General features: G+C 47.6%; 3 protein-coding genes across 5 annotated transcripts; 2 read left to right on the forward strand and 1 right to left on the reverse strand.

Moving 5' to 3' along the window:
• Positions 1-5,921: 5,921 nt before the first annotated feature.
• On the forward strand, positions 5,922-8,168 carry LOC123074559 (SNF1-related protein kinase regulatory subunit gamma-1-like). 3 transcript variants are annotated; one of them, XM_044497361.1, is made up of 7 exons: positions 5,922-6,110; positions 6,233-6,402; positions 6,498-6,587; positions 6,717-6,878; positions 6,960-7,042; positions 7,119-7,307; positions 7,399-8,168. In XM_044497361.1, exons 1-7 carry the CDS (start codon positions 5,957-5,959, stop codon positions 7,766-7,768), a joined length of 1,218 nt encoding a protein of 405 aa, XP_044353296.1. In that variant the 5' UTR covers positions 5,922-5,956; the 3' UTR covers positions 7,769-8,168. The 3 variants fall into 3 exon arrangements, with proteins under 3 accessions (XP_044353296.1, XP_044353297.1, XP_044353298.1); XM_044497362.1 differs by having other exon boundaries at positions 5,928-6,110; positions 6,196-6,402; XM_044497363.1 differs by having other exon boundaries at positions 5,982-6,110; positions 6,201-6,402.
• A 1,986-nt stretch (positions 8,169-10,154) lies between these two features.
• Positions 10,155-11,818, forward strand: LOC123078633 (dihydroflavonol 4-reductase). The gene is made up of 4 exons (XM_044501212.1): positions 10,155-10,395; positions 10,505-10,674; positions 10,778-10,972; positions 11,056-11,818. The coding sequence occupies exons 1-4, from the start codon at positions 10,263-10,265 to the stop codon at positions 11,635-11,637; spliced, it is 1,080 nt and encodes a 359-aa protein (XP_044357147.1). The 5' UTR covers positions 10,155-10,262; the 3' UTR covers positions 11,638-11,818.
• Positions 11,819-11,948: 130 nt separating this feature from the next.
• LOC123078632 (uncharacterized) lies at positions 11,949-27,307 on the reverse strand. The gene is made up of 8 exons (XM_044501211.1): positions 26,764-27,307; positions 20,544-24,252; positions 20,352-20,415; positions 15,900-15,970; positions 15,755-15,820; positions 15,564-15,653; positions 12,343-12,519; positions 11,949-12,168 (listed from the first exon to the last, which is right to left on the reverse strand). The coding sequence occupies exons 1-8, from the start codon at positions 27,114-27,116 to the stop codon at positions 12,133-12,135; spliced, it is 4,566 nt and encodes a 1,521-aa protein (XP_044357146.1). The 5' UTR covers positions 27,117-27,307; the 3' UTR covers positions 11,949-12,132.
• Between the last annotated feature and the right edge of the window lie 377 nt (positions 27,308-27,684).

Here is a 27,684-nt window from a genome sequence, read left to right on the forward strand (position 1 = left end):
CGCCACCCTGTAGCCGCGCCTCCGATGGGCCGCTACGTCGCCGCTGCAGGCCGCCTCGTCTCGGCGTCCTCCACTTCTGCACCTCCGTCACACCGTTGGGAAGCCGCGCCGCTGCTGAAGGCCGCCCCGCCCCGGCGTCCTCTACTCCCGCACATCCGTCATGTCATCGGGTAGCCGCGCCGCCGCCGATGATGGTATCGCCCCGTTGTCCTCTATCATGTGCCCCGTCCCTTCTCCGCTCCGACGACCTCCCCTGCCACAACACCTCCTCCCTGGCCCGGTCCGCCTATGGTGTCGACGCCATGCGTCACCTCCTCCCCATCGCTGCTGATTGGCCGCGCCACCATAGTTGATTGGTCGCATCCTCCTGCTACCTCCCCTACGGCGCCGCGCTCCAACCCTCGAACAATAGGAATTGGGCGGAGGCGCGCGTCGTCATTCTTCTGTCGTTGGGTCACCGGCGGGTGGGCCCCGATGAACAATCATTAGATTATGGGCCTAAAAAACTTTAGAGAAAGAAGTTAACGCGAAGTGAGAAAAGTTGCTTCGAGATAACTTCCCCTAAATTTACAATCGTCCCATCAAACATGTTTTACAGAAAAGATTTGGAGGATTTGTGTGACGCCCCCGATTTGACCGTACACTACTCATGCACGCAAATGTGTACGATCAAGATCAGGGACTCACGGGAAGATATCACAACACAACTCTAAAACATAAATAAGTCATACAAGCATCATAATACAAGCCAGGGGCCTCGAGGGCTCGAATACAATTGCTCGTTCACAGACGAGTCAGCGGAAGCAACAATATCTGAGTACAGACATAAGTTAAACAAGTTTGCCTTAAGAAGGCTAGCACAAACTGGGATACAGATCGAACGAGGCGCAGGCCTCCTGCCTGGGATCCTCCTAACTACTCCTGGTCGTCGTCAGCGGCCTGCACGTAGTAGTAGGCACCTCCAGTGTCGTAGGTGTCGTCGTCGACGGTGGCGTCTGGCTCCTGGACTCCAACATCTGGTTGCGACAACCAGAAAGATAGGAAAGGGGAAAAAGGGAGAGAAGCAACCGTGAGTACTCATCCAAAGTACTCGCAAGCAAGGAGCTACACTACATATGCATGGGTATATGTGTAAAGGGGCATATCAGTGGACTGAACTGCAGAATGCCAGAATAAAAGGGGGATAGCTAGTCCTGTCGAAGACTATGCTTCTGGTCATCTCCATCTTGCAGCAGGTAGAAGAGAGTAGATTGAAGTCCTCCAAGTAGCATCGCATAGCATAATCCTACCCGGCGATCCCCTCCTCGTCGCCCTGTTAGAGAGCGATCACCGGGTTGTATCTGGCACTTGGAAGGGTGTATTTTATTCAGTATCCAGTTCTAGTTGTCATAAGGTCAAGGTACAACTCCGGGTCGTCCTTTTACCGAGGGACACGGCTATTCGAATAGATAAACTTCCCTGCAGGGGTGCACCACATAACCCAACACGCTCGATCCCATTTGGCCGGACACACTTTCCTGGGTCATGCCCGGCCTCGTAAGATCAACGCGTCGCAGCCCCACCTAAGCACAACAGAGCGGTCAACACGCCGGTCTAACCCTATGCGCGCAGGGGTCTGGGCCCATCGCCCTATGCACACCTGCACGTTGCGTACGCGGCCGGAAGCAGACCTAGCCTAGTGGCGTTCCAGTCCAATCCGGCGCGCGCCACTCAGTCGCTGACGTCAAGAAGGCTTCGGCTGATACCACGACGCCGGGATACCCATAACTACTCCTGCGTAGATGGTTAGTGCGTATAGACCAAATGGCCAGACTCAGATCAAATACCAAGATCTCGTTAAGCGTGTTAAGTATCCGCGAACGCCGACCAGGGCCAGGCCCACCTCTCACCTAGGTGGTCTCAACCTGCCCTGTCGCTCCGCCACAAAGATCCACTTGCGGGTACTCCTACGAGCCGACCCGACTTTAGTCATCACATGTGTCATGTATGTAGTATATAAGTATATACCCGTGATCACCGCGATCACGGCCCGATAGTATAGCACAGCAGACGGACAAGAATGTAGGGCCACTGATGGAAATCTAGCATCCTATACTAAGCATGTAGGATTGCAGGTAAAGGTAACAACAGTGGTAGCAAGGATAGGCTATGCATCAGGATAGGATATCGGAAAACAGTAACATGCTACACTACTCTAATGCAAGCAGTATAGAGAAGAATAGGCGATATCTGGTGATCAAGGGGGGGCTTGCCTGGTTGCTCTGGCAAGTAGGAGGGGTCGTCGACTCCGTAGTCGAACTGGGCAGCAGCAGTGTCGGTCTCGTAGTCTACCGGAGAGAAGAGGGGGAAGAAACAGTAAATACAATGCAAACATAAGCATGACGATGCGTGACATGACAATGAACGGTGCTAGGTGTGTCCTAACGCGACAGTAGGTGGTACCGGCGAAGGGGGGGAACATCCGGGAGGTATTCCCGATGTTTCGCGTTTTCGGACAGACGGACCGGAGGGGGAAAGTTGCTAGTTCGATAGGTTAGGGAGGTGTGGTGGACGAACGGACTGCGTATTCGGATTCGTCTCGTCGTTCTGAGCAACTTTCATATAGAAAACATTTTCATCCGAGTTACGGTTTAAAAGATATGAATTTTCAAAGATTATTTGAATTTCTGGAATTGTTTAATTAACAGAAAAGGGATATGACGTCAGCATGACGTATGAGTGACGTCAGCAGTCAACAGTCCGGTTGACTGGTCAAAACTGACACGGGGGACCCACCTGTCATAGACAGTGGGTTAACAGAAGATTAAACTAATTAATTTTTAGTTAATTAACTACTGGGCCCACCTGTCAGTGAGTGATTAGATTAATTAATTATTTTTATTTATAAAACATTTTCCTTTTCTTTTCTTTTTTTTATTTTTGCGGCGGGGCCCGCATGTCAGTGGCTGGGCCTGCCCAGTCAGCACGTTGACTGGGTGGACCCAGTCAACGGGGCCCACTGGCAGTGGCCCTGGGGTGGCCCCAGGCCGGCCACGTCGGCGGCCGGCGCCGGAGCAACTCCGGCGACCAAAACGGCGGCGGCCCCTCGCCGGAGTTGGCCGGAATCGCGCTACGGGGCTCGGGGAGGAGCGGGGCTAGGCCCATTCGAAAGGGCTCGCAGCGCCGCATCCAGGGGTGGCCGGGGCTTCGCCGGACTTGGCCGGAATCGGCGCCGGCGAGCGGCGGAGGCGGCGGCGCGCACGGGTGCCCGACGGAAACGAGGCTACGGCGGGCTATCGAGCAAGCGGAGGGGCTGGGGGGCATCTACGCGAGGTGGGGAGTGCAACGGGCTTGAGCCCGTGACCATAAGGTCACCGGAGACCCGCCGGCGGCGAGCTCCGCGGCGCGGCGTTCGGGCGCGCGCGGGGAAGAAGCTAGGGGGCGCGCGAGAGAGAAAGGACAGGGGAGGAGGGGGGAAGAGGCTCACCGCGCGGCACACGGAGGCCGGTGAGAGCTTAGGAGCAGCAGGTCGGCGCCGGGGAAGAAGGGGGTCGCCGGCGTCCGAAGTTGAAGACGAGCTCGGGGAGGCCGTTGCAGTGGCTCCGAGCTTCAACGGAGAGGCGGAGGTGGTGTAGTCGAGGGCGGCGACGGCGTATGACACGGCGAGGTGGCGATTGGGGCACGGTGGCCGTGTGAACGACGGGAACGGCGGCGAGCGCGTCGGGCGTGGGGAAGAAGAGAGCGGCGCGGATCTGGGGGGGAAGAAGGAGGCGCAGGGGCCGAGAGGAGAGCGGGGCGAGTGGGAGAGAGGCCCGAGGAGGCGGGGGAGCTGGCGCCCTTATCCTCCCCGTCGCCGGCGAGGGGGTGCGGCGGGGACGGCCCCTGTTCCGACCCCGGTCGGGGGAACAGGGAAGGGGGCGAGGGGGAGTGGGAGATGGGCTAGGCCGGCTGGGCCGGGGGTCGGCCCAGTTGGGCCAGCGGTCCAGTGGGGGGAGGGCCTTCTCTCTTTTTTTTTGCCTGCTGTGTTCTTTTGCTTTTTCTTTTATTTGTTTATTTTCTTTTCTGTTTTATTTCATTTAAAAGTATTTAGGTATTTTATAAAAATATGTTTTCTCCACAATAATTATCAGTGCAATTTCTGGCAGGGCCCGAACTTTTTTGTTTAAATTTTTGAAAACTTTTATTTTCCACTTTTAAATTTAATTGAAGTTTGAATTAGGAGTTTGAAAAGGAATGTGATTCAAATGTGATCAAGCCCTGTTTAGCAACATGATTAGCTTAATCACAGAGGGTTATTGTAGCATGATCCTCAGGGTGTTACAATTTGTTGGAGTTGCTCTAATGGCATCTTCAAGGTGGACCCGCAAACCTCCCGCAACCATTCGGACTGTGATGTTCGGACCGCGGAAGCCATCCAACACCGACCTGTATCGGTCCGCGGGGCGGCCCGAACGCGATTTCTTCCGCAAATTGGAGACAAGGTGGGGGAGGTTTGTGGGAGTCCGGACACGCGAAACGTAGGACTCCGACACCCCCACCCCATCCAACCCCCCTCCCGGTCCCATTTCCTTCCACTCCGCCCCTTCTTCCCCTTACTTTGCATCCGCACCCTCCACCTTCGCCGCCGCAGCTGTTCTTCTCCGACCGCCACAGAGGCATTGCCAGACGTCCACAACCAGCACCGACGCGCCCGCTCGCCATTCCGACGGAGTTTTCCACCCTGGAGCCGTTTGTATCCAGGTACACTCCGCCCCCTGTCGGCGACCTCCATGGCGGACACCACGCCCGACGGGTATTTGGTCAAATGCCATTGAGCTTATTTTTAAATGTTATGTCATTTTTTAGAGTACGAAGGATGGTGAGCTACTCGACCATGGAGGATGAGTTGTTGTGCTATGCGTGGCTGGCCGTATCCGCAGATTTCATAGGCAGGAGCAGAGGGGAGCCCTTCCGGGAGCAAGTGCATGAAAAGTTCCATGCACGAAAGTACATTGCGCCCTACGACATGTACATCATTCAACCACGCAACGTGAGGTCGTTGTCGTATCGCTGGCACGCTATCCAGGTCAGCGTCATCAAGTTTTGCAACTTGATTAGTCAGTTCGAGGCAAGGTGGCCATTGCACGCGAACATGAAGATGATAAGTTTTGCTTCCTTTTGCTCAACTTGTTGATTGATTTATTCACTCAATGTTGGTCTATACATTATATGTAGCTCACACGCGCCACCGTGGTGTACCATAGGACAGAGAGACGGTCATTTACGTGCACACACTGTTGGATGAAGTTAAACGGAGAGTATGTGTGGAACGACATGATCCGTTCCTGAAAAACTTGTTGGACATCCGGGATCTAGTCGAATTAGAGACATTTTTGTGCTAGACTTAATTTGCATGCTATGTAGGAATGATTTATGCTATTTTCTATCTGAATTTTGATGAATATCGGCCGTTTTCATGAATTTTGTCCGATTAATTTAAATGCGGTTTAAAATGTATGTGACTAGTGTTGGATGGCATCCTCCACATCTGTGTCCGCGAATTGAATTGATGCCAGGGGATTTTTGTGGGTTGCCACTAGAGATGCTAAGTTGGTTCGGTAGGGGGAAGTGTGATAACATGGGAGACACTATTTCGTAAACAAAAACCAAAAAATAGGTAGGCTACACCTTCAGAAAATAAAGAAAACTAAATGCTTGGATTTGTATCACTCACTGATAGAGTACTACAGTCACTGATTCGTGTACTCATTTGCTGCAAGAAAGCAAAAGCGAGACGAATCCAAATGCAACACGTACGGCTGTGTGATCCTATTCCGTCGCTACCCAACCGATGCGCATGCGACGGTGCGCGAAGCTCCGCGTGTCCCCGGCACCCGCAGACGTGTCCCGGCAACTGCAAAGCAAAAGGAACATTGGCAGAAACCGTCACGGCCAGAAGCAGCTAGACGCACGAGACAAGGGACGGGGCAGACCAGAGATGGAGATGGCAACAGTAGCAGCACCGGCGGCCGGCCGCAGCGGAGGAGCGACGACGGCGTCAGGGGAGTACTGGAGCGAGGCGCTTAAGTCGTTCCTCGACCACATCCCCGTCTCCTCTCTCTCCGGCGCGCTCCAGTCCTCTCCCTCCCCAGGTACACGCACCGAGCACGCATGTCACTCTCTTGCATCCTCGTTTCAAAAAAAAAAAAACTCTCTTGCATCCTCATCCTGTGCCAGTCTAGTCTGCTGGTGTCATGGCCGTCTTGGTGTGCAGCGTTGGAGCTCAACCTTGATGCCTGCGTGCTGGACGCCATCGGTTCCATGCGCCCCGCCAATGCGGGCGGCGCCGTGATCGTCGACGAGGTCCACCGTAGCCTTGGCAAGTTCGTGGACCGCGACATAGGATACGTCGATTTGCCCAGCCTCGTCTTATGGGCACTCGAGGTAATTTTGTTTTGGCTACCTGTAGATTATTAGTCGCGTGGTTTTACTGAGAGCCAGGTCTGAGCATCTTCTTCGGCTGCATTGCTTCTTCCTAGGAACTTGACAGGGTGAGCACTGAACGACAAGACAAGAGTTCCGACTTCCTCTCAAGTCTGAAACTGCATCCTCAGATTGCAGAAACCAAGGTACATTCTTCTCTGCTTTGCAAACGTATAGCCTACTGCTGGATGTTCATCGCTGCACTGAAATGGATGTAATCCAATGAAATGTATGATTGCTAATGGTCTCGGTTCTTGCTCTGATGAACCGAGCAGATCGCCTGGTTAGCGAAGCTGTTCCTGTTGGAGCCATTCTTCCCCGTTCGGTCCCATGATACGCTCTTCCATGCAATGCTGCTCTTCTCCAAACACCACAGGCTCAATGTGATACCTGTTGTTGAGTCGGTCAACTCCAGTGTTGACGGATTTGTTACTCAGGTAGGAGTACTTATTTGATACTCAATGCTTTCGAAGGTAGAATTGAATCATGCAACTAACTGTCAATGAACCACATTACAGAATGCAGTCATGGAGCTGCTTCTCCAATCAAGTGGTCTTGAATGGCTCGATAAAATCGCAGACAAACAACTATCGGTATTTAGGTAAGCCCTGTGCTGAAAATGAGTACAAGTACGAGCTGAACCGCTTATTATGAGTAATGTACTTGCTTGTTGCCAGATTTGCCAATGCAAGCAAGCCTGTTCTTGTGTACTCGGATGAGATTGTGGCCTACGCATTTGGTGTTCTTTCGAAGGAGAAGACAGGAGTTGCAGTCATCGACCGAAAAACTCGGCGGTTGATTGGAATGATTCAGTGCAGCGATGTTTACCTGCTGTTGGACGATAGCTCCTTGTTCAGCAACAGAAAGCAAGTTTTCTTCTCTTTTTCTTCTCGTCCCACTCAATGTTTGACTGAAGATAACTTTGATAACAAATAAAAATTGCACGTTGTTTATCAGGATCATGAGTGCTGAGGAATTCGTCAAGCTGAAGAACAAGGATGACAAATGCAGCACGGAGCATTCATCGGAATCTGAGGGCCAGAGCGTCCCCAGCCTCAGAAGCAGAGTGCAGCAACCTGTTGTAACGCACAGGAGGTCCGACACCCTGAAGCAAGCAATGGAGAATCTAGCAGCTTCAGGAAGCAGCTGCAGCTTCATCGTGGACGAGCAGGGGCACGTGGAAGGAGTCGTGGCGCCAAGAGATATCATCTCCGTCTTCTCCCCGCCGTGCATGGACTCGAGGATCGATGGGGGTACCTTCTTCTCGGCCGCGCTTGAGCAGGCCGGCTGCCGCGTTGAGAATGGACAGATAATTAGGAACACTTAGCTAGTCATGATCGGAGAGATTGCATTTCGTTAGGGCAGAGTGCAGATAACTAACTCGTCAGTTCATCTGTTTGCTCTTCACTAATAGGAGTATTTTTGCACTGTCAAAAGTTACTGTCACCCTGTTCTGTTTAGTTAGTACTCTCTTCGTAAAGAAATATAAAAGCATTTGGATCACTATTTAGTGACCCAAACGCTTTTATATTTCTTTACAGAGGGAGTACTTGTTTACGAAAGATAAATCAGCAGTTCATAATGACAGCGGACATAATGTAAATTAGTGGAATCGTTTTTCGTATCGCTAAGCCCCATGGACGAGTATATAATGTGTACATCTCTTGAAGGAGAGGGATATGGATCATATAGTACCAAATACATGTCTGTCAAATATTATACTCTAATATCCCTTCGCAGTCACAATAGTAGCAATGCAGATAATGAGACCGAAGAAGAAGCCGAAGGTTGTATGCCGACAGATTGACATCGTCCCGCAGCCAGGGTGAAGTAAAAACCGTCAAGATTGTTCAAGCAAGGCGGTAAACCTCTTCGCCAGCGGAGTATGAGCAGGTGGCACGGATCGACTAAAATGGATGGACCGACGTGGACCGACTAAAATGGATAGATAAGACACGGTTTTGAAAAGAGCAATAAGAATATAAACGAAAAGTTGTGTCATGTGTGCATCACAGCAAAGCCTAAAAAAAACTTAACTAGATAAAGAGTAAAATTGAGCAGAGAATGTGGGTGTACGCAACCTCCAAACCTCATTGGTTTGGTTAAGAAGAAGTCACTTTATGAAAAGCCCCCGTCTCACATCTTTGAAATACCAGTAAAATAAGTATTGTAGACGGTTTTCAGCCTAGTAAGAGCATTTACAACCAGACCTCTATATACGGGCTACCTGGACACTGACCAGATGAAAAAACAACACCCAATCAGGCTCCCCACAACCGGGTCAAACACCTGGACTGACGGCACTCCCCATATCCAGTCCAAATTTAGGGTGAATATTGGACGCCCGGACGCGTCCGTCACTCGGAATGACCATTAGGGCCCATGTCAATCCGTCCCTCTTCCTTGCCCGCCACATTATGGAATGGTGGCTATGGGAACCCGTATGCAGATGGATTTTTGTCTGCGGTAAAAATTATTCAAAATAGAACAAACGGCAAGTGAAAAAATGATTTAACTTTTACAAAATAGGGTCATCAATGCTCACTTTGTGAAGAGTATGAACTGACACTATGTATCTCTTTTAGTGACAGTTCATATCCTTCATAAATGATGCATTATGTCCCTACTCAGAGTGAGAGAGAAACTTACTAATTTTGGATGACGTGGCTATTTAAGACGGTTGTGTCGCTCGAGGCGGGACTAAACCCCCAACCCCGCTAGCCCGACACGGATCTTACATCCACAATGGAAACTCCCAACATCGCCGAGCTTGAAATTTTGTATTTGCATGCATTGAACTATGTTTGATCAAAATGATCGACGTGCATGTGTTTGCATGTGTTTGGTGTTTGAAAATAGAGTTTGTGGTTGTAAATGGCAATGTTTGAGGCCTGCCCAGCCATTGTCCGCGGGCGTGTTCGGACGCGTCCGCAGACGTGTAGGGACCCGGATTAGGCAATTTCGATTGTAGATGCTCTAATGCCTTCTATGGTTCATAGGATATAGGGATATCACAGGAATAGGGAAATCATAAGAAATGCGATGACGTGTATCTCAATTTCTATAGGAAAAAAGATATCATTTGATTCATAGAATAGGAGTTTTTCTATTGAGTCTAGAATAATATTTTATTTTCTTTGAAATGTGAATGATTGATTTTTGTCCTACATATGCATAGGAATCAATTTCCTACAGACCAAAGTGTTTCAAAGAAATTTTCCTAGGAAAATTTCTATCCTTCAGAATTTCTACAAAATTCCTGTAAAAGAAGGCCTAATACATAATACTCCATAAGAAGCCTTGCTGATTGATTCTGAATCAGGACGTCGCTCTGTCGTCGATAGAAATATGTAGCTGTCGTCGTGTTCAGACCCGCATTTCTCGATAGGAGATGGGCACGTAAAAAAAGTACTTGGCTGAACGGTAGTCACGTCTCAAGCTCCCTCCCGCGTCGCCCATCATCGCCTTGTGTCCGGTGGCTTTGCGGTCTGGCGGCGTGGCGGCTGCGCGCAACAACCAGCAAAATTACTCGCGGTCTCAAAAAAAGCACTACCGTACTACTCCGTGTTCATCGGCGTTTCAAACGTAAACCGGTGGGTGCACGTGCCATGCACCTACCTACTGGTAATGCTCTACTCCGTATTAGGTACCAACGGCACGAGGGCTCACTCCCGTGCTCGCCTCGCGCACTGCTCACTGCCTCTGGACCGCTCTTGCTCTCTACTCTCTTATATATAGTCAACGAAACGAAGCAAGTGGCCAAAGCAGCAGCAAGAGGAAGGGCCTTTGAAAGAAAGCTCAAGAAGGAAGTCGATAGAGAGATGAAGGGAGAGACAATGGACGGGAACAAAGGACCGGTGGTGGTGACCGGAGCGTCGGGTTTCGTAGGATCATGGCTCGTCATGAAGCTCCTCCAGGTCGGGTACACCGTCCGGGCCACCGTGCGCGACCCGGGTGAGCGCTCCCTCCGTCTCCGTCTCTCTCACTTCCTCTCGCCAACTCATACACGACTCACGAGGTAGCTTGACCGCATTCGTAATTTGTTTTTGCGTTTTTGTCTCAGCCAACGTTGAGAAGAACAAGCCATTGCTGGAGCTTCCCGGAGCCAAGGAGCGGCTGTCCATCTGGAAGGCCGACCTGAGCGAGGAAGGCAGCTTCGACGACGCCATCGCCGGCTGCACCGGCGTCTTCCACGTCGCCACGCCCATGGACTTCGACTCCCAAGACCCCGAAGTAAATATTATATGCGGGTCCACTGAATGAAAAACCCCGAGGAAAGTACGTAGAATGAATGAACACATATATAGTACTAATACGGATGCAAAACTGAATGCAGAACGAGGTGATCAAGCCGACGGTGGAAGGGATGCTGAGCATCATGAGGGCCTGCAAGGAGGCTGGCACCGTGAAACGCATAGTCTTCACCTCCTCCGCCGGCAGCGTCAACATCGAGGAGCGGCAGCGGCCAGCCTACGACCAGGACAACTGGAGCGACATCGACTTCTGCCGCCGCGTCAAGATGACAGGATGGGTGAGACGACAGCAGGCTTCTCTTCTCTGCCTCTTACATGCTGAAGCAGCAATAATAACATGTCAACGAGTCGGGTTTTGCAGATGTACTTCGTGTCCAAGTCCCTGGCAGAGAAGGCCGCCATGGAGTACGCCAGCGAGAACGGCCTGGACTTCATCAGCATCATCCCCACGCTCGTCGTCGGCCCGTTCCTCAGCGCCGGCATGCCGCCCAGCCTCGTCACCGCCCTCGCGCTCATCACGGGGAACGAGGCCCACTACTCGATCCTGAAGCAGGTGCAGCTGGTCCACCTGGATGACCTCTGCGACGCCATGACCTTCCTCTTCGAGCACCCGGAGGCCAACGGCCGCTACATCTGCTCCTCCCACGACGCCACCATCCACGGCCTCGCCAGGATGCTCCGGGACAGGTTCCCCGAGTACAGCATCCCACAGAAGTTCGCAGGTGTCGACGACGACCTCCAGCCCATCCACTTCTCCTCCAAGAAGCTCCTCGACCACGGCTTCAGCTTCCGGTACACCGCCGAGGACATGTTCGACGCCGCCATCCGCACCTGCAGGGAGAAGGGCCTCATTCCGCTCGGAGACGCCCCGCCGCCTGCAGCCGGCGGCAAGCTGGGAGCTCTTGCTGCGGGGGAAGGCCAAGCCATTGGTGCAGAAACATAATAAGCCAGCGCTGCTGCGTGAATACTATTCTTGTGTTCGCAATTTGCATGGGCAGAGCCCTGTAACTAGTGGGATATCATGGACTATGGAGTGCATCATTTTTTTTCCACCTCGGTAGTAGTATGAAATAAAATTGAAAATAACGCATAAACTTTATCAGTATTATTTTTCATATTCACTACTCCCTCCGATCCAAAATGAAGTGTCGCAGTTTTGAACTAGGCTTCAAAACTGCGACACTTATTATTATGGGTCAGAGGTCGTAACATTTACTCCTTTACTTGGGCTGAATGTTGCTGTTTTTCATGGGATAGAGAACAAAGGATGCTCTATTATTTAATTATTAATCTGGTAGAATGATGGTCAAAAATTGTTCCCCAGAACCACATATTTACATCTATATAAACGATTGATGATATGGCTATATAGATATTAACCTAATTTCCTGTTCTCCCAGGAAAAGAAAAGAATGAACACCACTGCCTATCTCCCCCCTTAGCGCTCTGCAGAATTGAACTTGTTCCAAGCTTCCTGCACAATGGAAGCACGATGATTTAGTCTCGATTATTGCAATAAGTAATCACACATCAAATCATAGCCTCCATTAAACATAAAATTCCAGGTTTTTACTAGTTTGGCGTTCATGAAAAAGTCCGCATGTGGTTTTCAACTTTATGCAGTAGTACATCTTAACAACAAACGCACCTTAAGAAGATCAAACACCTTCTCACAGATGTACTTTTGTCTGATTGTAGCACCCCTTTGTTGTAATTTATCAGGATGGACACAAAGGGTTGCCTTCCTGTATGCTTTCTTCACGGCAGCAGCCGTAATAAGATCTGTGAGGGGAACTGACTGCCAGCCACTGTCTGAACCAAGTATCTGCCCACAAGAAAAGGATTAAAAGTGACCTTTTCAGGAAAGCTTTTAGATATAGTGATTTGACTGATGGGTAGCTTAATTCAGCCAGAGTAATTCAAATTTGGTATCACTGCATAAATGATACAGTACAGAATTGATCCAAGCATGAGTGAATTCAAGTAAATACATCCATGAGAAGATTTTTCTCCAAATGAAGCAGACAAACAGATGAACAACAAATCAGATTTACAGATGATAACATGAAAATTAAATGGTTTGTAAATTTGATTCAACTGTGCTTCTAATACCTTTCATGCATGGGTAACTTTTCCTTTATATCTATACCACTATATAGTGTGACAATAACTTCAAATATTAGCCGTTACATATGCGGCATCCAACGGCTGAGAGATGGCAAATCCGAGCATTATCATCCGTTGGACAAAGTTTTCGACACATAGAATTATGCCAGTTTGTGTTCTAATTGAACTCCCACTGTATCACCACATGTATTCTAGAAGCGTCTTTCCCCATGCTTAGCTGATTCTCTAATTAAAAGAAGAGACAGAACAATCTGCATTCTAGAGGGATTCCCTTGCGTTATTTGGGCCTTCCACTCTCCACACATAGTCTGAAGAAGGCAGATTGTCAGTTCCTTGTGGACAAAGTGGTGGCCAAGCTCCCCCCTTGGCAAGGTAACAACATCAACTCAGCAGGTCGATCCGCACTTGTCAAATCGGTCTTGACATCACTTGTGATTTACCACATCACCGCGCTTGATGTGCTACTGGGCACCAAAGAAAGTACCACCAAGATTCAGCAGGCTTTTCTGTGGGCGGGTACTGATCAGGTTTCGGGCGGAAAATGCAAGGTGAATTGGAGAACAGTTTGTCGCCCTACAAATCTTGGCGGATTGGGTATCCTGGATCTTGACAAGTTCGCCTGCGCGCTCAGGCTGCGATGGCTCTGGTTTGCTTGGGTGGACCCACAGAGAGCTTGGGTTGGCCTTGAAATACCTTGTGATGATGAAGACAAATACTTGTTCTATGCCGCGACGACGATAACCATTAGGGACAGCATGACCGCAAGTTTATGGCACTCTCCCTGGCTCCACGGACCAAAGCCTAAAGACATTGCTCCGGGCATCTTTGCCCTTTCCAAGCACACCAATTCCTGCGTGGCCAAGTCCTTGCAGAATAATGACTGGGTCAGGCACATAAACCTGTAAGGTGGACTCTCCGTTGCCCTCATCCAGCAATTCTTCGACCTTTTCGACCTTTGGTGCAAATGCCAAGAGGTCCACCTTTAGTCGGGCACCAGCGATGGCATCCATTGGAAGTTCACTGCCGATGGGTGATATTCTGCCGCCACCACTTACCGGATGCAATTTGCCAGTTTGATCAATTCAGAGATGCCGCATATGGTTTGGAAGGTCTGGATTCCCCTGAGATTAAATTCTTCTCATGGCTTATTCTTCAAGATAGGATTTGGACGGCGGACAGAGGCCAAACTGCGGTCTTTGCCAACTTTGCAAAAGAGAACCTGAAACCGCTGCTCATCTGATGTTCAAATGTGGATTCACTATCAGAGTTTGGAACATAATTTACAATTGGCTGGGAATACAATCGGCAAATCCTAGCTGGAGCAACCTTCAGACAGTCAAGCAATGGTGGAGCTCTAATGAGGGTAGGCCAGGCTACTCCAGGAAAGCCAACAACTCTTTACAGATGTTCATATGTTGGGAGATTTGGAACGAGAGGAACGCTAGGGTGTTCCGTTCCAAAGCTTCCATCCTACGAGAGTGGCCGCGACGATTAAGGATGAGGCGAAGACTTGTTGCCAGGGCTAGATTCTTGGGCAATTTAATTCCGGGAGAGTGATCCCTTTTGTTCAGACCTGCGTCGTCCTGTAACCTTAAAAACATTGTCTTACTCCTTCATTAATGAGATGAGGCAAAGCTTTTGCCTCCGTTCCACCAAAAAAGTTGGGATAGAGTTGGATCTTGTCCAATATGATTCGCAGGAAAGGAAATTAATATCGGGATTGTATTTTTTAATGCTATCATGTATCTGATGACGTGCAAAGCACGTACAATTTACCAGTTACTTGTAAAGATTGGAATCCCATTCACTCTCTCCCATGCTTTTTCCTCTCTATTCTGACGGGTGGGGCCAGCAAACCTACAGAGACAACAGCAACAGAGCCCTCCTGAACCCCCCTCCTTTTGTCTCACATCACCCAATTACCTCCTGCTATCTCCCACTACCAATCCCAGTCGTGCCAACTGCCAAAACTCATGTAAGCTGTCATCTGAAGCTCTCGACTACTCACCATACACAGCCTTCCCGGTTTAGACATCTATCTTCTGGATAAACTGGGTAAGTGCATATGTATACATATATTCCACCACCAAACTGTTACTCCAAAGTTTTCGGGTAACATATTGTTTTAGCTGAAGGAGACATCATACCAGATTTCTGTGATAGTGTTTCTTTGTATTGTGCAATAATTCCAAACCCAACTAAATTCAAAATTTACTGAATTGAGTTGTGTTTTCATCATGGATTTACAGTGTCCCATACTGATTGATAAACTCAATATTTTCTACCATTTACCCAAAAAATAAAATAAATTGCGAGAATGTTACAATGTTTGATTTTCTTATTGTCCTTTCAGCTTATGTGGTTAATCAGTTATGCTTAGTGCATTACAGTACTTTCTGGTACTACTGTAACAGCATAAGCATGTAAAGGAAACTGCTAGGTATAATTCCATAAAAAGTGGAATTACAGAAGTTGACTTTAGAGAGTTGTGTTGTGGATGTTTTGAGTCATTTCTTAAGCTGATCATTTCTGTAATTGAGTAATAAGTGCAAGCTCCCAACTCTCAAAGTCATTTCTTAAATTTCCTGAAATCAACTTAGCACATAATTTACTGGAAGTCAAAAGTAATATATATTCTAAAACTGAAAATGGACATGCGAAAGGTATATAAGGCTCAGCGGAATTTATAAGCAACAAAGAAAAAATGGTTGAAACAGAAGTCACGTAAGTCAAAATGCGTACATATTGCAACGTAGAGAGCAATGCTCGCAGATTTCCTTCCTTTCCATTTGACCATCTCTTGATTTCAGGATCAAGGAATTCAGCCAATCTCTGTATCAAAGATATATGAACACCAGATTGCAGAAGAAAAGACTATTAAGAAACAGTGCAATATGTTTGCCTTCCTGGTGAGTGATAACTTATTGTCTTACGTGTTTTTCTGTTTGCTCCCTCTGAGCCAGCATGTCCCGCATATTCTTTTCGGCTAGAGCTTTTTCCTGAAAATTGGTGATGATGAAACTACCAAGAGATATCAAGACTAACAAGTGAAGGAGAAAACAAAACATCTGAGTATACCGCTCGTTCAGCTGTCCGTTGGTGCCTCTCCGATCTTGCTTTGTGTCTTAGAGCTGATTCAAACTCAGATGCTGTAAATAAATGCCAAAACATTCAAATAAGGCAAAGAACATAAAGTTCCCACAAATCATCATCACATAACGGCTAAATTTCATGTTTTGACCCTTTTGCGATACAAATTCAGGATCTGACCCCGGTTGGGAAAAAATTCGGGATTTGACCCTTTTTCTTACCGCCAGGGGCTCTGGCGGTAGGGTTAGACAGGCTACCGCCAGGGGCCCTGGCGGTAGGGTACTAATCCACGTCAGCACGCGGAGACGACCGCCGTCCCCCTCCGTCGCACCTAGCCTGTCTAACCCTACTGCCAGAGCCCCTGGCGGTAGGGTCCGGGCAGTTATTTCGCCCGAGACCCCGCGCCCCTGCCCATCTCCCCACCCCTCCCCCTCCCCCGTCGGCAGTTTCCTTTCTTTCTCCCCCAACTCACCCCTCTCTCCCTCTCTCATCTCCTCCACTCTCCCCCTCGGATCTTCACCGTTTCTTCATCGTTTTTGCGGATCGAGATGGCCCCGAAGAGAGAAACGTAAGCTCCTCCAATCCCTCCAATTAGTTTTTGCAAACTTGCTTCCGATTCGACGCATTATTTGCTTGAAATCCCTGATATTTTTGAACTTAGATTGGAATTTTTTTCACCTAAGATTGTTTTAGCTTGATTGTAGTTCTAGTTCTTAGTTCTTTAGTAACTAGTGGTATTGAATATGAACTCTAATCAATAGTTCATATGTTAGTGTGAAGATGAACCCTAGTTCATAATTATTTTTGTTATAAAAATTATGATGCAATGCATGTGGGAGGACTTGATTGTAGTTTTATGATGCATGTTGATATGATGATATGAAGATGTTGTTTGGAGAAAATACATTCAAGATGAACTCTATTTTAAAAAAATTGTTTAAAAATATGATGATATGATGCATGTTGGAGGATTTTTTTTTGATATGATGCATGTTGATATGATTTGATCCATCATGTGTAGTAGATGTTGTTGGAGGAATATGCTTAAGATTTTATTTTGATATGATGCATGTTGATATGATTTTGATATGATTCGATTTCATTTTTTCTTTATGTATGCTTATGCTTATGATGCTTTTGTTTATGAAATTTTATTAAGGCGGGCACCTCCTGCGAACAACATCGGCCCACGGTACTCCATGCTTGACTACGCATTTGACAAGGGACATCGTGCCCGTTTCATAGAGAACGGAGAGGTAAGTAATATGAATGAAACATTGATCAAAGTTTTCGGATTGATGAAAATAATTTCCTAACTTTTGGCGTTCACTTTTTGACAGATGCTCCAGCCACTGCGCATGAGGGGTCACGGGATTCATGGGCATATGGACTACGACGAGCGCTACGCGCCGTTCTTCAAGAGAGCCCGTCTGTTGGGTTTTGTGTTGCAGTTCAAGCGTCAGCCGCTGACGCTTGTCCACGCAGCTCTGACAGCTTTGATTGACCGGTGGCGACCGGAGACCCATTCTTTTCATCTGCCATGCGGGGAGATGACGGTGACCCTTGAGGATTGATCGATGATTACTGCCATGCCGATCGAGGGTCATGCACTCACCGGACGAGTGGAGAGGACCAACTGGCAGCAGAGGGTTACCACCCTCATCGGCGACTGCCCCGGTGCTAAGGGTAACCGTACATCCGGTGTGTCGTTGCCCTGGCTCTCGGAGCACCGGAAGACATGCCCCAAAGACGCCGATGAGACGACTGTGGAGTGGTACGCGAGGGCCTACCTGTGGTATCTTCTCACGGAGGTCGTGTTTGCAGACAGCTCCGGGAACTCTGCCAACTGGTCGTATATGTTCTTCCTAGCGGACTGGGATGCAGGGTACAGTTGGGGGACCGCATCTCTCGCCTACCTATACCGTTCGGTAAGAGAGTATCTAATTGCCTACCTACGAAAGTATGTCCATGACATTTTGTTATATCTGATCCTCATTTGATGTTTTGCAGTTTGACGACGCAACACAGAGGACGGGAGACAAGTCCAATATGGGTGGCTTTGTCTGGGCCTTCTCCATTTGGATGTGGGAGCGGCTGCCGGTGGGGCGTCCGGAGAAGATGCCAAGACGCCCATGGGGTGCCTATAGCGAAGACGGCGACGAGACTCGACACCCCACCGTAGCTTACGAGTGGGACGTTGTCAAACTCTACACGGGCCTAAACAAGACTTCGTACAAGACCTACACCAACGAGTTGGACGCCTTGATGCATACGCAGGTATATGAACTCGCTCAACACCTTTCTCTTTGATTCCACTTTTGACCGAGTGGGAACTTACCAACGTATATGTAATAGGTAAACTGGTGGTCGTATCATGACCGAGAGTGGGATTTTGATCTGAACGTGATGTGCGATGCGGACCGTGGTCTCTGGCGGTGCATCGTGCCCATGATCTGCGTGTACGCCGTCGAGTGGCACTTGCCACACCGCGTGGCCACGCAGTTTGGGGTGTATCAGCATACCCCACCGGGCCCGCCCACCGATACCGGCGGCCACGCGCTCCACCTGTGAGCGCTTTGTTCTCCGTGCCCATGATTTCATTGCGTGGCGACTTTATTATGATGTTTCTTGTGGCCTATGCCTTGCAGGATGAGCCGACAGAAGAATCAGTCGATCACAGACTGGGGAGAGGAGCATAAAACTCATGTGACGGAGTGGAACCGACGGAGGTACCGGAAAGATGTGGAGAGGAAAGTGACTGATTGGGATGTTTACCTGGACCGACACATGAGGTGGTACGATGATGGCCAGAAGCACCGTCTTCGTCTCAGGCCTAGGTGGACGGAGGAAGACATCGCGGAGCTGGAGAGGGATGACCCCGAGGAAGAGGCCTACCAGACCGGCATCAGAGACATGCACAGTGGATTTAGGGAGTTTGCACCCCTCATCAACAGAGTGGTAAGTTTGAACCGACGGTGGTATTTAAATTATTTTATTCGTCATCGTGACTGACTTATGCCGTTGCAGTCTGGTGAGCTGAACAGATGCATCTTTGAAGCATCAGATGCACTAGGTGATGCCCCCGAGAGCGTACAATCTGAGAATAAAATGAGGGGGACGATGAAGGTACAATTTCAGCCTCCTCGGAACAGATGCATCTTGTTCACTTGCAATCATAAATCTGATACTTATTATGCCCTTGTTTCATTGTGAGTGCAGAAGTTCGTGAAGCGTTGTCGCAAGCTAGTAGGGCTGCTTGGGTGTGCTGGACCTGGGTCGGTTGAAGCTTATCGGCCTGTAGCCACACAGGGTCACATCGGCTCATCGAGCCATGTTCCCTCGTCGTCTAGGTTGGTTGAGGAGGAGGAGGAAGAGGAGGAGGAGGAGGATGAGGAGGCCACACATGAAGAAGGGGAGGAGGAGGATGAGGATGAGAGCAATGGGGAGGAGGAGTACGATGAAGATTATGGACCTCCACCAACTCAAACATCTCAACCATCTCAGCTGCCGAAGAGGAATCCGAAAAAGAAGGATTTGCTGAGTCCGGACCCTTTCCAGAGACCGGTTACTCGACGGCCCAAGAAGAAGACTGAAGAGACTCGTTCAAAGAGTAACGAGGACCGTACCTCCAAGAGGGGAAGGAGCAACTGATTCTGCTCTTCGATAGTTGGCTCTTGTAGTTGGAACTCCGTTTGTGGAACGGTGTGTTTGCTACTTGTGTGTTGGAACTCCATTTGTGGAACTCCGTTTCTAGCTTATTTGTGGAACGGTGTGTTTGCTACTTGTGTGTCTATGTGGAACTCCGTTTGCTATTTGTGGAACTATTTGTGGAACTCCGTTTGCTATTTGTGGAACTATATTATCTTCAAGTTTTGTTAATGTGTATGTGATGCCCAAGTTTAATTATTTAAGATCTGTGATATTGCTGTTATATTGATTTTGAAAAGAAGCAAGCAATTGAACTTGAAACAACAAAACACAGGACCCTACCGCCACGGATCCTGGTAGTAGGGTCAGACAGCCTACCGCCAGGGCCCTTTCATATTTCGTTACAAAAGGTTTGCGAGGCAAAACCCAGCCACACCCTACCGCCAGGGGCTCTGGCGGTAGGGTTAGACAGCCTACCGCCAGGGGATCTGGCGGTAGGGTACTTATCCACGTCAGCTCGGGCAAACGGCCGCCGTCCCCCTCCGTCGCACCGGTAGGCTGTCTAACCCTACCGCCAGAGCCCCTGGCGATAGCGAAAGGGTCAAATCCCGAATTTTTTCCAAACCGGGGTCAGATCCTGAATTTGTATCCCAAAAGGGTCAAAACACGAAATTTGGTCTCACATAACATACTGTAAAAAATATTACAGGAAAAGGTTACAGTGACATGGCAAAAATTGTCCCCCCTTATACAGGGAAAAAGGTTAGAAACACTTCTGGATATTAGCAGTACCTTGATTACAAGAATCTGTGCTTCTTCCATGATCGTTAGAAGCTGTCTTCTGAAATTGATTGTCCTATTTATTATCCAGCATCAAGACAAAGAATGAGAAATTACTTAGGGCATCAGTAGTAGCTGCTTAGAGTAAATAAAAAAATAGTTTGGTAGCTGTGCCAAAAAGTCTTTTGTAACAACATCAGTTACCTGATTAGTAACCTTAAAACTATCTTTGAATGGGACTCTGGCCTTTTCTATTCGCTCCTTAGCATCTGCAGCAGCCTTTGCCTTTTCAATTGCCCTCTCTCGAGCTTCTGCAGTTGCTCTCTCGACTGCTGCACGTTCCACTTTCATTCTAGCTTCTCTAGAAGCCTTCTCTGCAACTGCTTCATCACTTGCCTTCTCTTTAACTCGTGCTTCTGCAGACGCCCTTTGTCGTGAAGAGGTAATCCTTTCTAATGCTATTCTTTCAGCCTTTGTACGAGCCTCAGCAAATGCCCTCTCATGAGCTTCTCTGGTAGCCCTCTGAACAGCAAGCCTATCTTTTGCCCGCTCCCTCTCCCTCTCCTTCTCTTCTTCTAGTTCTCTAATTGGTTTCTCCTTACTTTGTTCTTTTTCCAATTTGTATTCCCTTTCTTTATCTTTATCTGGTCTTAGGGAGACATCCTTTTCAATTTCACCTTCTGCCTTTCTTATATCATCTCTCCCTTCAATTCTCTGGGCATCAGAGGTCTCTTTTCTTGATTTCTGAACAAACTTTGATGCACTATCCTCTCCAAAAGATTGCTGATCCTTCAAATTTACACTCGATATTTTGTCTTTGCCATCTCCTTCTTCAATTTTGCCGCCTGCCTTTTTCCCTTGTAACGCTGTGTCTCTTATTGTCGAATATCCACTATCTGCTTTTATGCAGTTCTCTTCAAGATTTACAAGGAAAGATATGCTTTCATCAGACGTCAGAGCAGAAATAGATTCAACATTCTGAGGCAAGTGATGCATGCTAGCGCATGCTTCTGAGAATGAAGCATGCATATCTTTAGAACATGTAGTATAATCACTGTAATCATCGGTGATAACTTCAGCTCCAGAATGAAGTACATTACCCGCCCTATTATTCTTTGCAATTATTTCTGCATATACATCATTTAGTCCTCTGGTGGCACCAGTTTCCGTGGATGTCTGGCCTTCCGTATCATGGTTTAACGTTTTTTCCACCAGTGCCGTCTCACTGTTCCCTAACAAGGTATTTTTTGCTTCTTTTCCGTTACCATGGGATACAAAATCCTCAATTACATCCATATTGTTTGCCAACTCTTGAGGTTCCAATAATGACTCCTGAGATTCTGGGAGTTGATCTGAGTGTTTGGCAGAAGTAGCACATGTTCTAACATTGTTTTCCATCAAGTCACTGTCTGCCACAAATACATTCAGCACCTCTGCTTCGTCATTTTCATTAGCATCGGTATCAGAAGTAACACTAGTTTCCTTTTCAGGAGATCCCGCATCCCAGTATACATCTTCATCTTGGGAATCTTCATGCAGGCTTTCTTTCTCCTCAATTCCAAATCTCTCCATTTCTTTATGGATGAGCGTTTCTGAAGGTAGTTCGGTTATTTTTTCTTGTTCACTTTGCAGGCATGCTTCATCAACAAAACTGAACATCTTGTCTTCCTCATAAGTTTTAGCCTCCCTGTGAACTGTATTTGACATCTTCGGGGACCATTGGTCTTCGTAATATTCTGCAGGCTCTTCTAATGTGGCTACTTTCGCTTGACTCGTCTCAATTTCATCAATGATAGGAATTTCCAGATGTTCATCTGATATTTGATTCCTTACGGAAGTGCAAAGTGTCTCATCAGCACATGGAATCTCAAGTCCCTCTTTATTGTTGTTTTCTTTGTCATATTTTCCTACTGGTGGAGTTTCTTCAGTACTAGCATCAGAACAATTTTGGTTACCATTGGCATGGCCTACCGGTATACAAACCTTCAAAGACAAACTGGATGTATCTGGAACAACATGCAGCTTTGGAGGTATGCCATTCATACATGAAGCCTCAAATATCCCATCATCATCATGACCTTTTGGAGAATTGCTTTGCCCTACATGTTCTTTGATATGAGAATCGTTTGTTTCTTGGTATTCCACCCTTTCCTCCCATAGTGAACCTTCAGGAGCTGTAGGAGCCTCATGTTCAACCCCTAGAGCAGCTGCATCATCTGCTGTAAGATTTACATGTATCGTTCCCAGCTCTGTTATTTCATTACAACCCGACAATTTCCCATCTCTTTCCAAATCCCCTGCATTAACCCCTTCTTTTACTTTCTCAGAATGGCCATGCTTAGTGAAGGGATTTGTCGTCAGACCATTATCACCTTCACATGCAGCTGTGCTAGTTGTAGATTTCCGATGATGGCTAACCAGATCGTAGAATTCAGCATCTGATGCCCACTTGCCTAGTTGATCAACTTTACTGTCACTTTGTATTATCTGCTGAGGCTTCCCTGGAGATAGAACCCCTTTTCCGTCTTGATAACAGTCTGCTATCTTAACTGCACTACTGCCTCTGTGTTTATCCAGGAAACTTAGATTCTCATAGTTTTCCTCTTCTGCTAACTTTCTTGAGGTCAGCTTCTCTTCAAATATATTCACCTCTTCAGGACTCTTATCTTCCTTGATTTCTGTCGATTTTGTGCCTCTATGATGACCTGGCCTCTTCCGAAGTTTAAAACTGTCCCCTTTTCTCTCCATCAGTTCTTTTGCAGCTTTTAACCTTGCTTCAGCAAAATTCATTGCTTCCTTTATAGCAGCAGCAGCAGCAGAGTTAGGATTGACCTCAGAATCTCTGTCAGATTTACTTTCCTTGTTATTAAGAAAATTAGATGGTAGGATTGATGGTGGCTGTACTTTGATGGGCGGTGTTTGAATATGGGTGTTGGACACCCTTAAGAATGGATAGTCGGGGGAAGGCACTTCCTCACTTGATGCTGAATGAGTGCTAGATCTCTTGTGGTCCTTTTCATCTTCATAGAGATTTTCAGAATTGAGAAGACAAGTTGAGATATTTTGCTTCACATCCGTTGCTTCCTTTATAGCATCAGCAGCAGCAGAGTTAGGATTGCCCTCAGAATCTCTGTTAGATTTACTTTCCTTCTTATTAAGAAAATTAGATGGTAGGATTGATGGTGGTTGTACATTGATGGGCTGTGTTTGAATGTGGGTGTTGGACATCCTTAAGAATGGATAGTCTGGGGAAGGTACTTCCTCACTTGATGCTGAATGAGCGCTAGATCTCTTGTGGTCCTTTTCATCTTCATAGAGATTTTCAGAATTGAGAAGACAGGTTGAGATATGTTGCTTCTCATCCGTTACAGGATTACCATTTACAGGGAGTTGTGGTGGGCTAGTCTCCTTATTTTCATCATTAGCAGTTGCACCATTGTTTTCCTCACTTGATGCTGAATGAATGCTAGACCTCCTGTCATCCTTTTTATCTTCATAATGATTTTCATAAATGGGAAGGCAGGGAGAAATATGCTGCTTCTCATCAGCTACAGAATCACCACTTGCAGGGAGTGGTGGTGGGCTCATCTCCTTATCTTCACCATTAGCAAGTGCACCATTGTCCATTACTGGAACATGATTCGTTGCTGAATCATTTGACAAATTGCAAGAGTCAACCACGTAACTTATTGAAGGCTCCACCATGCAAGTAGTCATTTCAACTAGATCATCTAGCCTTCCCCTGGTTGCCTTATTATATGACATGTTGAACTGTTGTTCACCATCTGGAGGAAAGGAGATTGGAGAAAACTGTTCCTCATCAAACTGTTGGTCATAGACCACATTTGGATAGTGTTGATAGAGTAGAGATGGCTCAGCATCCATTTCAGCAGATTCTTTTCTGATTGATGATCTGTAGAATTGAAAATAATGAACAATGAGTCAGAAACAAAGCTTGTGCATTCGCTTTTCCCAATAGTAATGGAAACAAGCTTCTGTCAAACAAATGTGAAGAAGATGATGACAACACAACATTCACAAAGCAAGTTGTCAGGTATGCCACATGCATAACAGGTGCTGCTTGATCTCAGCAAAATGAAAACAAAGGATTTAACTTCTGCACCTAATCTCAGTAACAGTTGACGAATTGATCTTACAGCAAAAATGGTTAATAATGAACAGGGTCAAATCCACAAGTAATGGTTTCACATTGATTTTGAAGCCCTGTCAAGATCAGATTTCAGGAAATAAAATCCTACTTATTTGTTTTCTTGCGGGGGAAAATCCTGCTTGTTTAAATCGAAACTCAAAAGATGACACAGATGATGTGATATCTGGGCCCGGGCAGCAATTCAACACTAACAGTATGCTTCCATTAAATCTACATGCTTCCATGGAGCACATGGAGCTGATTGTTGGCTGTAGGCTCTATGCATGAGTAGCAGTCGATGGAGGAGTTCATCCACACACGTGGGCAATCATGAACTAACAAATGTAAGAAAGAATTTGCACTGTGGGTCAAATTACAAGATTTATATATGGAAAGCAAGTATGATTGGCCTGGTCCAAGCTTTACTAATTTAAACAAAAAAAAAGGGGTATGGGATTTCAGATAGAAGCCGAATACAACAACAACAACAACAACAACAACAACAACAAAGCCTTTAGTCCCAAAAAAAGTTGGGGTAGCCTAGAGGTGAAACCCATAAGATCTCGCGACCAACTCATGGTTCTGGCACATGGATAGCAAGCTTCCACGCAACCCTGTCCATGGCTAGTTCTTTGGTGATACTCCAATCCTTCAGATCTCTCTTTACTGACTCCTCCCATGTCAAATTCGGTCTACCCCGACCTCTCTTGACGTTATACGCACGCTTTAGCCGGCCGCTATGCACTGGAGCTTCTGGAGGCCTGCACTGAATATGCCCAAACCATCTCAGACGATGTTGGACAAGCTTCTCTTCAATGCCATTAATGAAAATTGCTCCTACTCAGTAATAACTACCTTTGCTTTAAGATCTGTAAACACTTTAAGGTGGACTGCCCAAGCAAATTCTAACCAACTTAATCTCACATTAAAGGCCAACTTGGCATATTTGTTTGTCCTATAGAAGAAACAGAATAAAGTTTGATATTCCTTCATGGCTTTAAGAGAGAGGTTACCAATTAGTTCATATGTATGGAGAATTAGAAATGGCCAAGCAAAAGCACCTTTAAGAGTCACCACTCGCCAAAATGCTAAAGGCACCCTAATAGTCTATGAATCAGCTTGGTGGCAGTTGATTACCTTCAGCAAGTTAAAGTCGATATTCATGGCATGGCATTTAAGAGAGAAGCATGTGTATTTTGGAAGATCCAACAAATTCCCAAGTGGCAAACCTTCATAAGTTGACTAGTACCACAAATATGTGAGGCCCTCGCTCAAACTAGACAAAGGCAGACAGTCACATTTTACCACGGAACTACTGCTAAATTAGGCGGTGAATCGCAAATAAAATGGAGGAGCAGTAAGGGGAGAATTTGGTGGGACAAGGGGTGAATACACTACATGAATAGATCTGATAGATAAATGTTTCCTTAGGAATCATGTGTTATTTCCAATTTGATAATATCTTTCCATGAAATTGTAGTCTCCATATAGTAACTTTTAATTCATACGTGACCATCACTGAGACGAACGTCTCACAAAAAATTAACACATGAACAAAGTCCTAGCAACAAGTACACGTACCACGCATGTGACTGATTATACTAGAAACCTATATAATAAACCCTGAACAGCAGCATCTGAAATAAGATCTGAAGGTGGAGTTATGGGTTTCTGGGTAACCACCCAAATTCTTCTAGTTCAAACCAACTGGAAAGTGAGGAGAAAAGGCGCCACTTGGCCCAAAAGGAATCGCCTTTCTGCAAAAGAAGTGCACCCAAAACAAACAGAGGTACATATAGCGTAGCTAAACTATCCAATCGCATAGTTCCACAGTATGCATGGAGCTTAAATGGTGACAAAAGTTAGCATCTCTACCCAGCAGAGACATTATAGTACACGTAGCTCGCAAATGACATGCCACCACACTCACCGAAAGACAAGCAGAAATTGAATAAAATCTTATAAAGGAAAAATAAAGCTACAAAGTGGTCATGTATAGGTATAGCAACATTTGTCCTAAAAGCGCGGTGGCATTGACGCGTCATATATCGCGTAGGAAACATTCTGGGATACACGAGGAATGGCTTTATGCTGTCCAGTGTCCACCCCACGGCTCGTCGTCGCCTCTAAACCACGAGCAAACAGGGCCTAAAAATGGCGTGGAAGGCCAGCATTCTTATCCCAAAAACACAGAGCACGCAACAGTAGCGAGCACAGCGAGGGTCATAGAGAAGAAGAAAGGCAAAAATCCTAGAATGGGCACGGAATCCATACCTCGAGCTCCCGCTCCAGGACTCGATCTCCTCCGGCATTCCCTCCGGCTCCGCGAACATGTCCTCGCACGGCGCCGCGTACTCCCCGAAGCCGGCCCGCGTGAAGATCTCGCCGTACCTCCCCGCGCCGCCGTCGCTCCCGGCGGCCGCCGGGGGCAGGTCGAGGTACGGGATGGAGCAGGAGGCCGCGACGCCGCCGAACACGTCAGCGTAGTCCGCCGGAGCCCCTGCGAGAGGGGGCGCGAACCGCGGGCCCCCGCCGAACACGTCCCCGTACGTGGCCGAGTCCGACGCCTTCCTCCGGTGCCTCCGCGCCCGGTGGCGCGGCGGCGGTGCGGTGGCGAGGTCCTCCATGCGCGCCTCGCGGCGAATTGGAGAATGGGGGGAGAGGGGAGCACCAGCAGTCCAGCAGGCAGCAGGCAGCAGCCTCGCGTCGCACTGATTCAAATAGCTTTGCTACGCTGCGAGTAGAATTTCGGTTCGAGTACGGGGGAAGGTGCTTGGGGCCTGGGGCGATTTGGGAAGTGGGCGCGGGGGGACGAGTGGTAGGCCGAGCCGGCGCCTGTAGAGCTCTTTTCGTTTCTTTCTTTCTTTTTTTTGATTGATGATTGGTGACATGGTTGTGCCGGTAGAGAATCCGCGTTTATTTTGGGTCACATGGTGGAGCCCGGATGTCCAGTCACCAGCGTCCTCGCCGTCGGCCCAGGGAAGGCCAGGTTGTCTTGAACAATTTACTGGAGGCGACTTCTGTCCGGCAGCGGGGCCAGCAAACTTCTACTGCAACTCGCAAGAAAAGGGTTTTTTACATATGTGCTCTTAGTTCCTTAGCACTATTCATTCATCCCGCGCTCTTATTTTTGCTCAATTTTCCCCACTCTCTTGTCCGAAACCCTCAGAACTGGTCACAACGGACGTTGCCGTC

Source organism: Triticum aestivum, chromosome 3D (assembly GCF_018294505.1).
Source record: "Triticum aestivum cultivar Chinese Spring chromosome 3D, IWGSC CS RefSeq v2.1, whole genome shotgun sequence".
NCBI classification, from domain to species: domain Eukaryota; kingdom Viridiplantae; phylum Streptophyta; class Magnoliopsida; order Poales; family Poaceae; genus Triticum; species Triticum aestivum.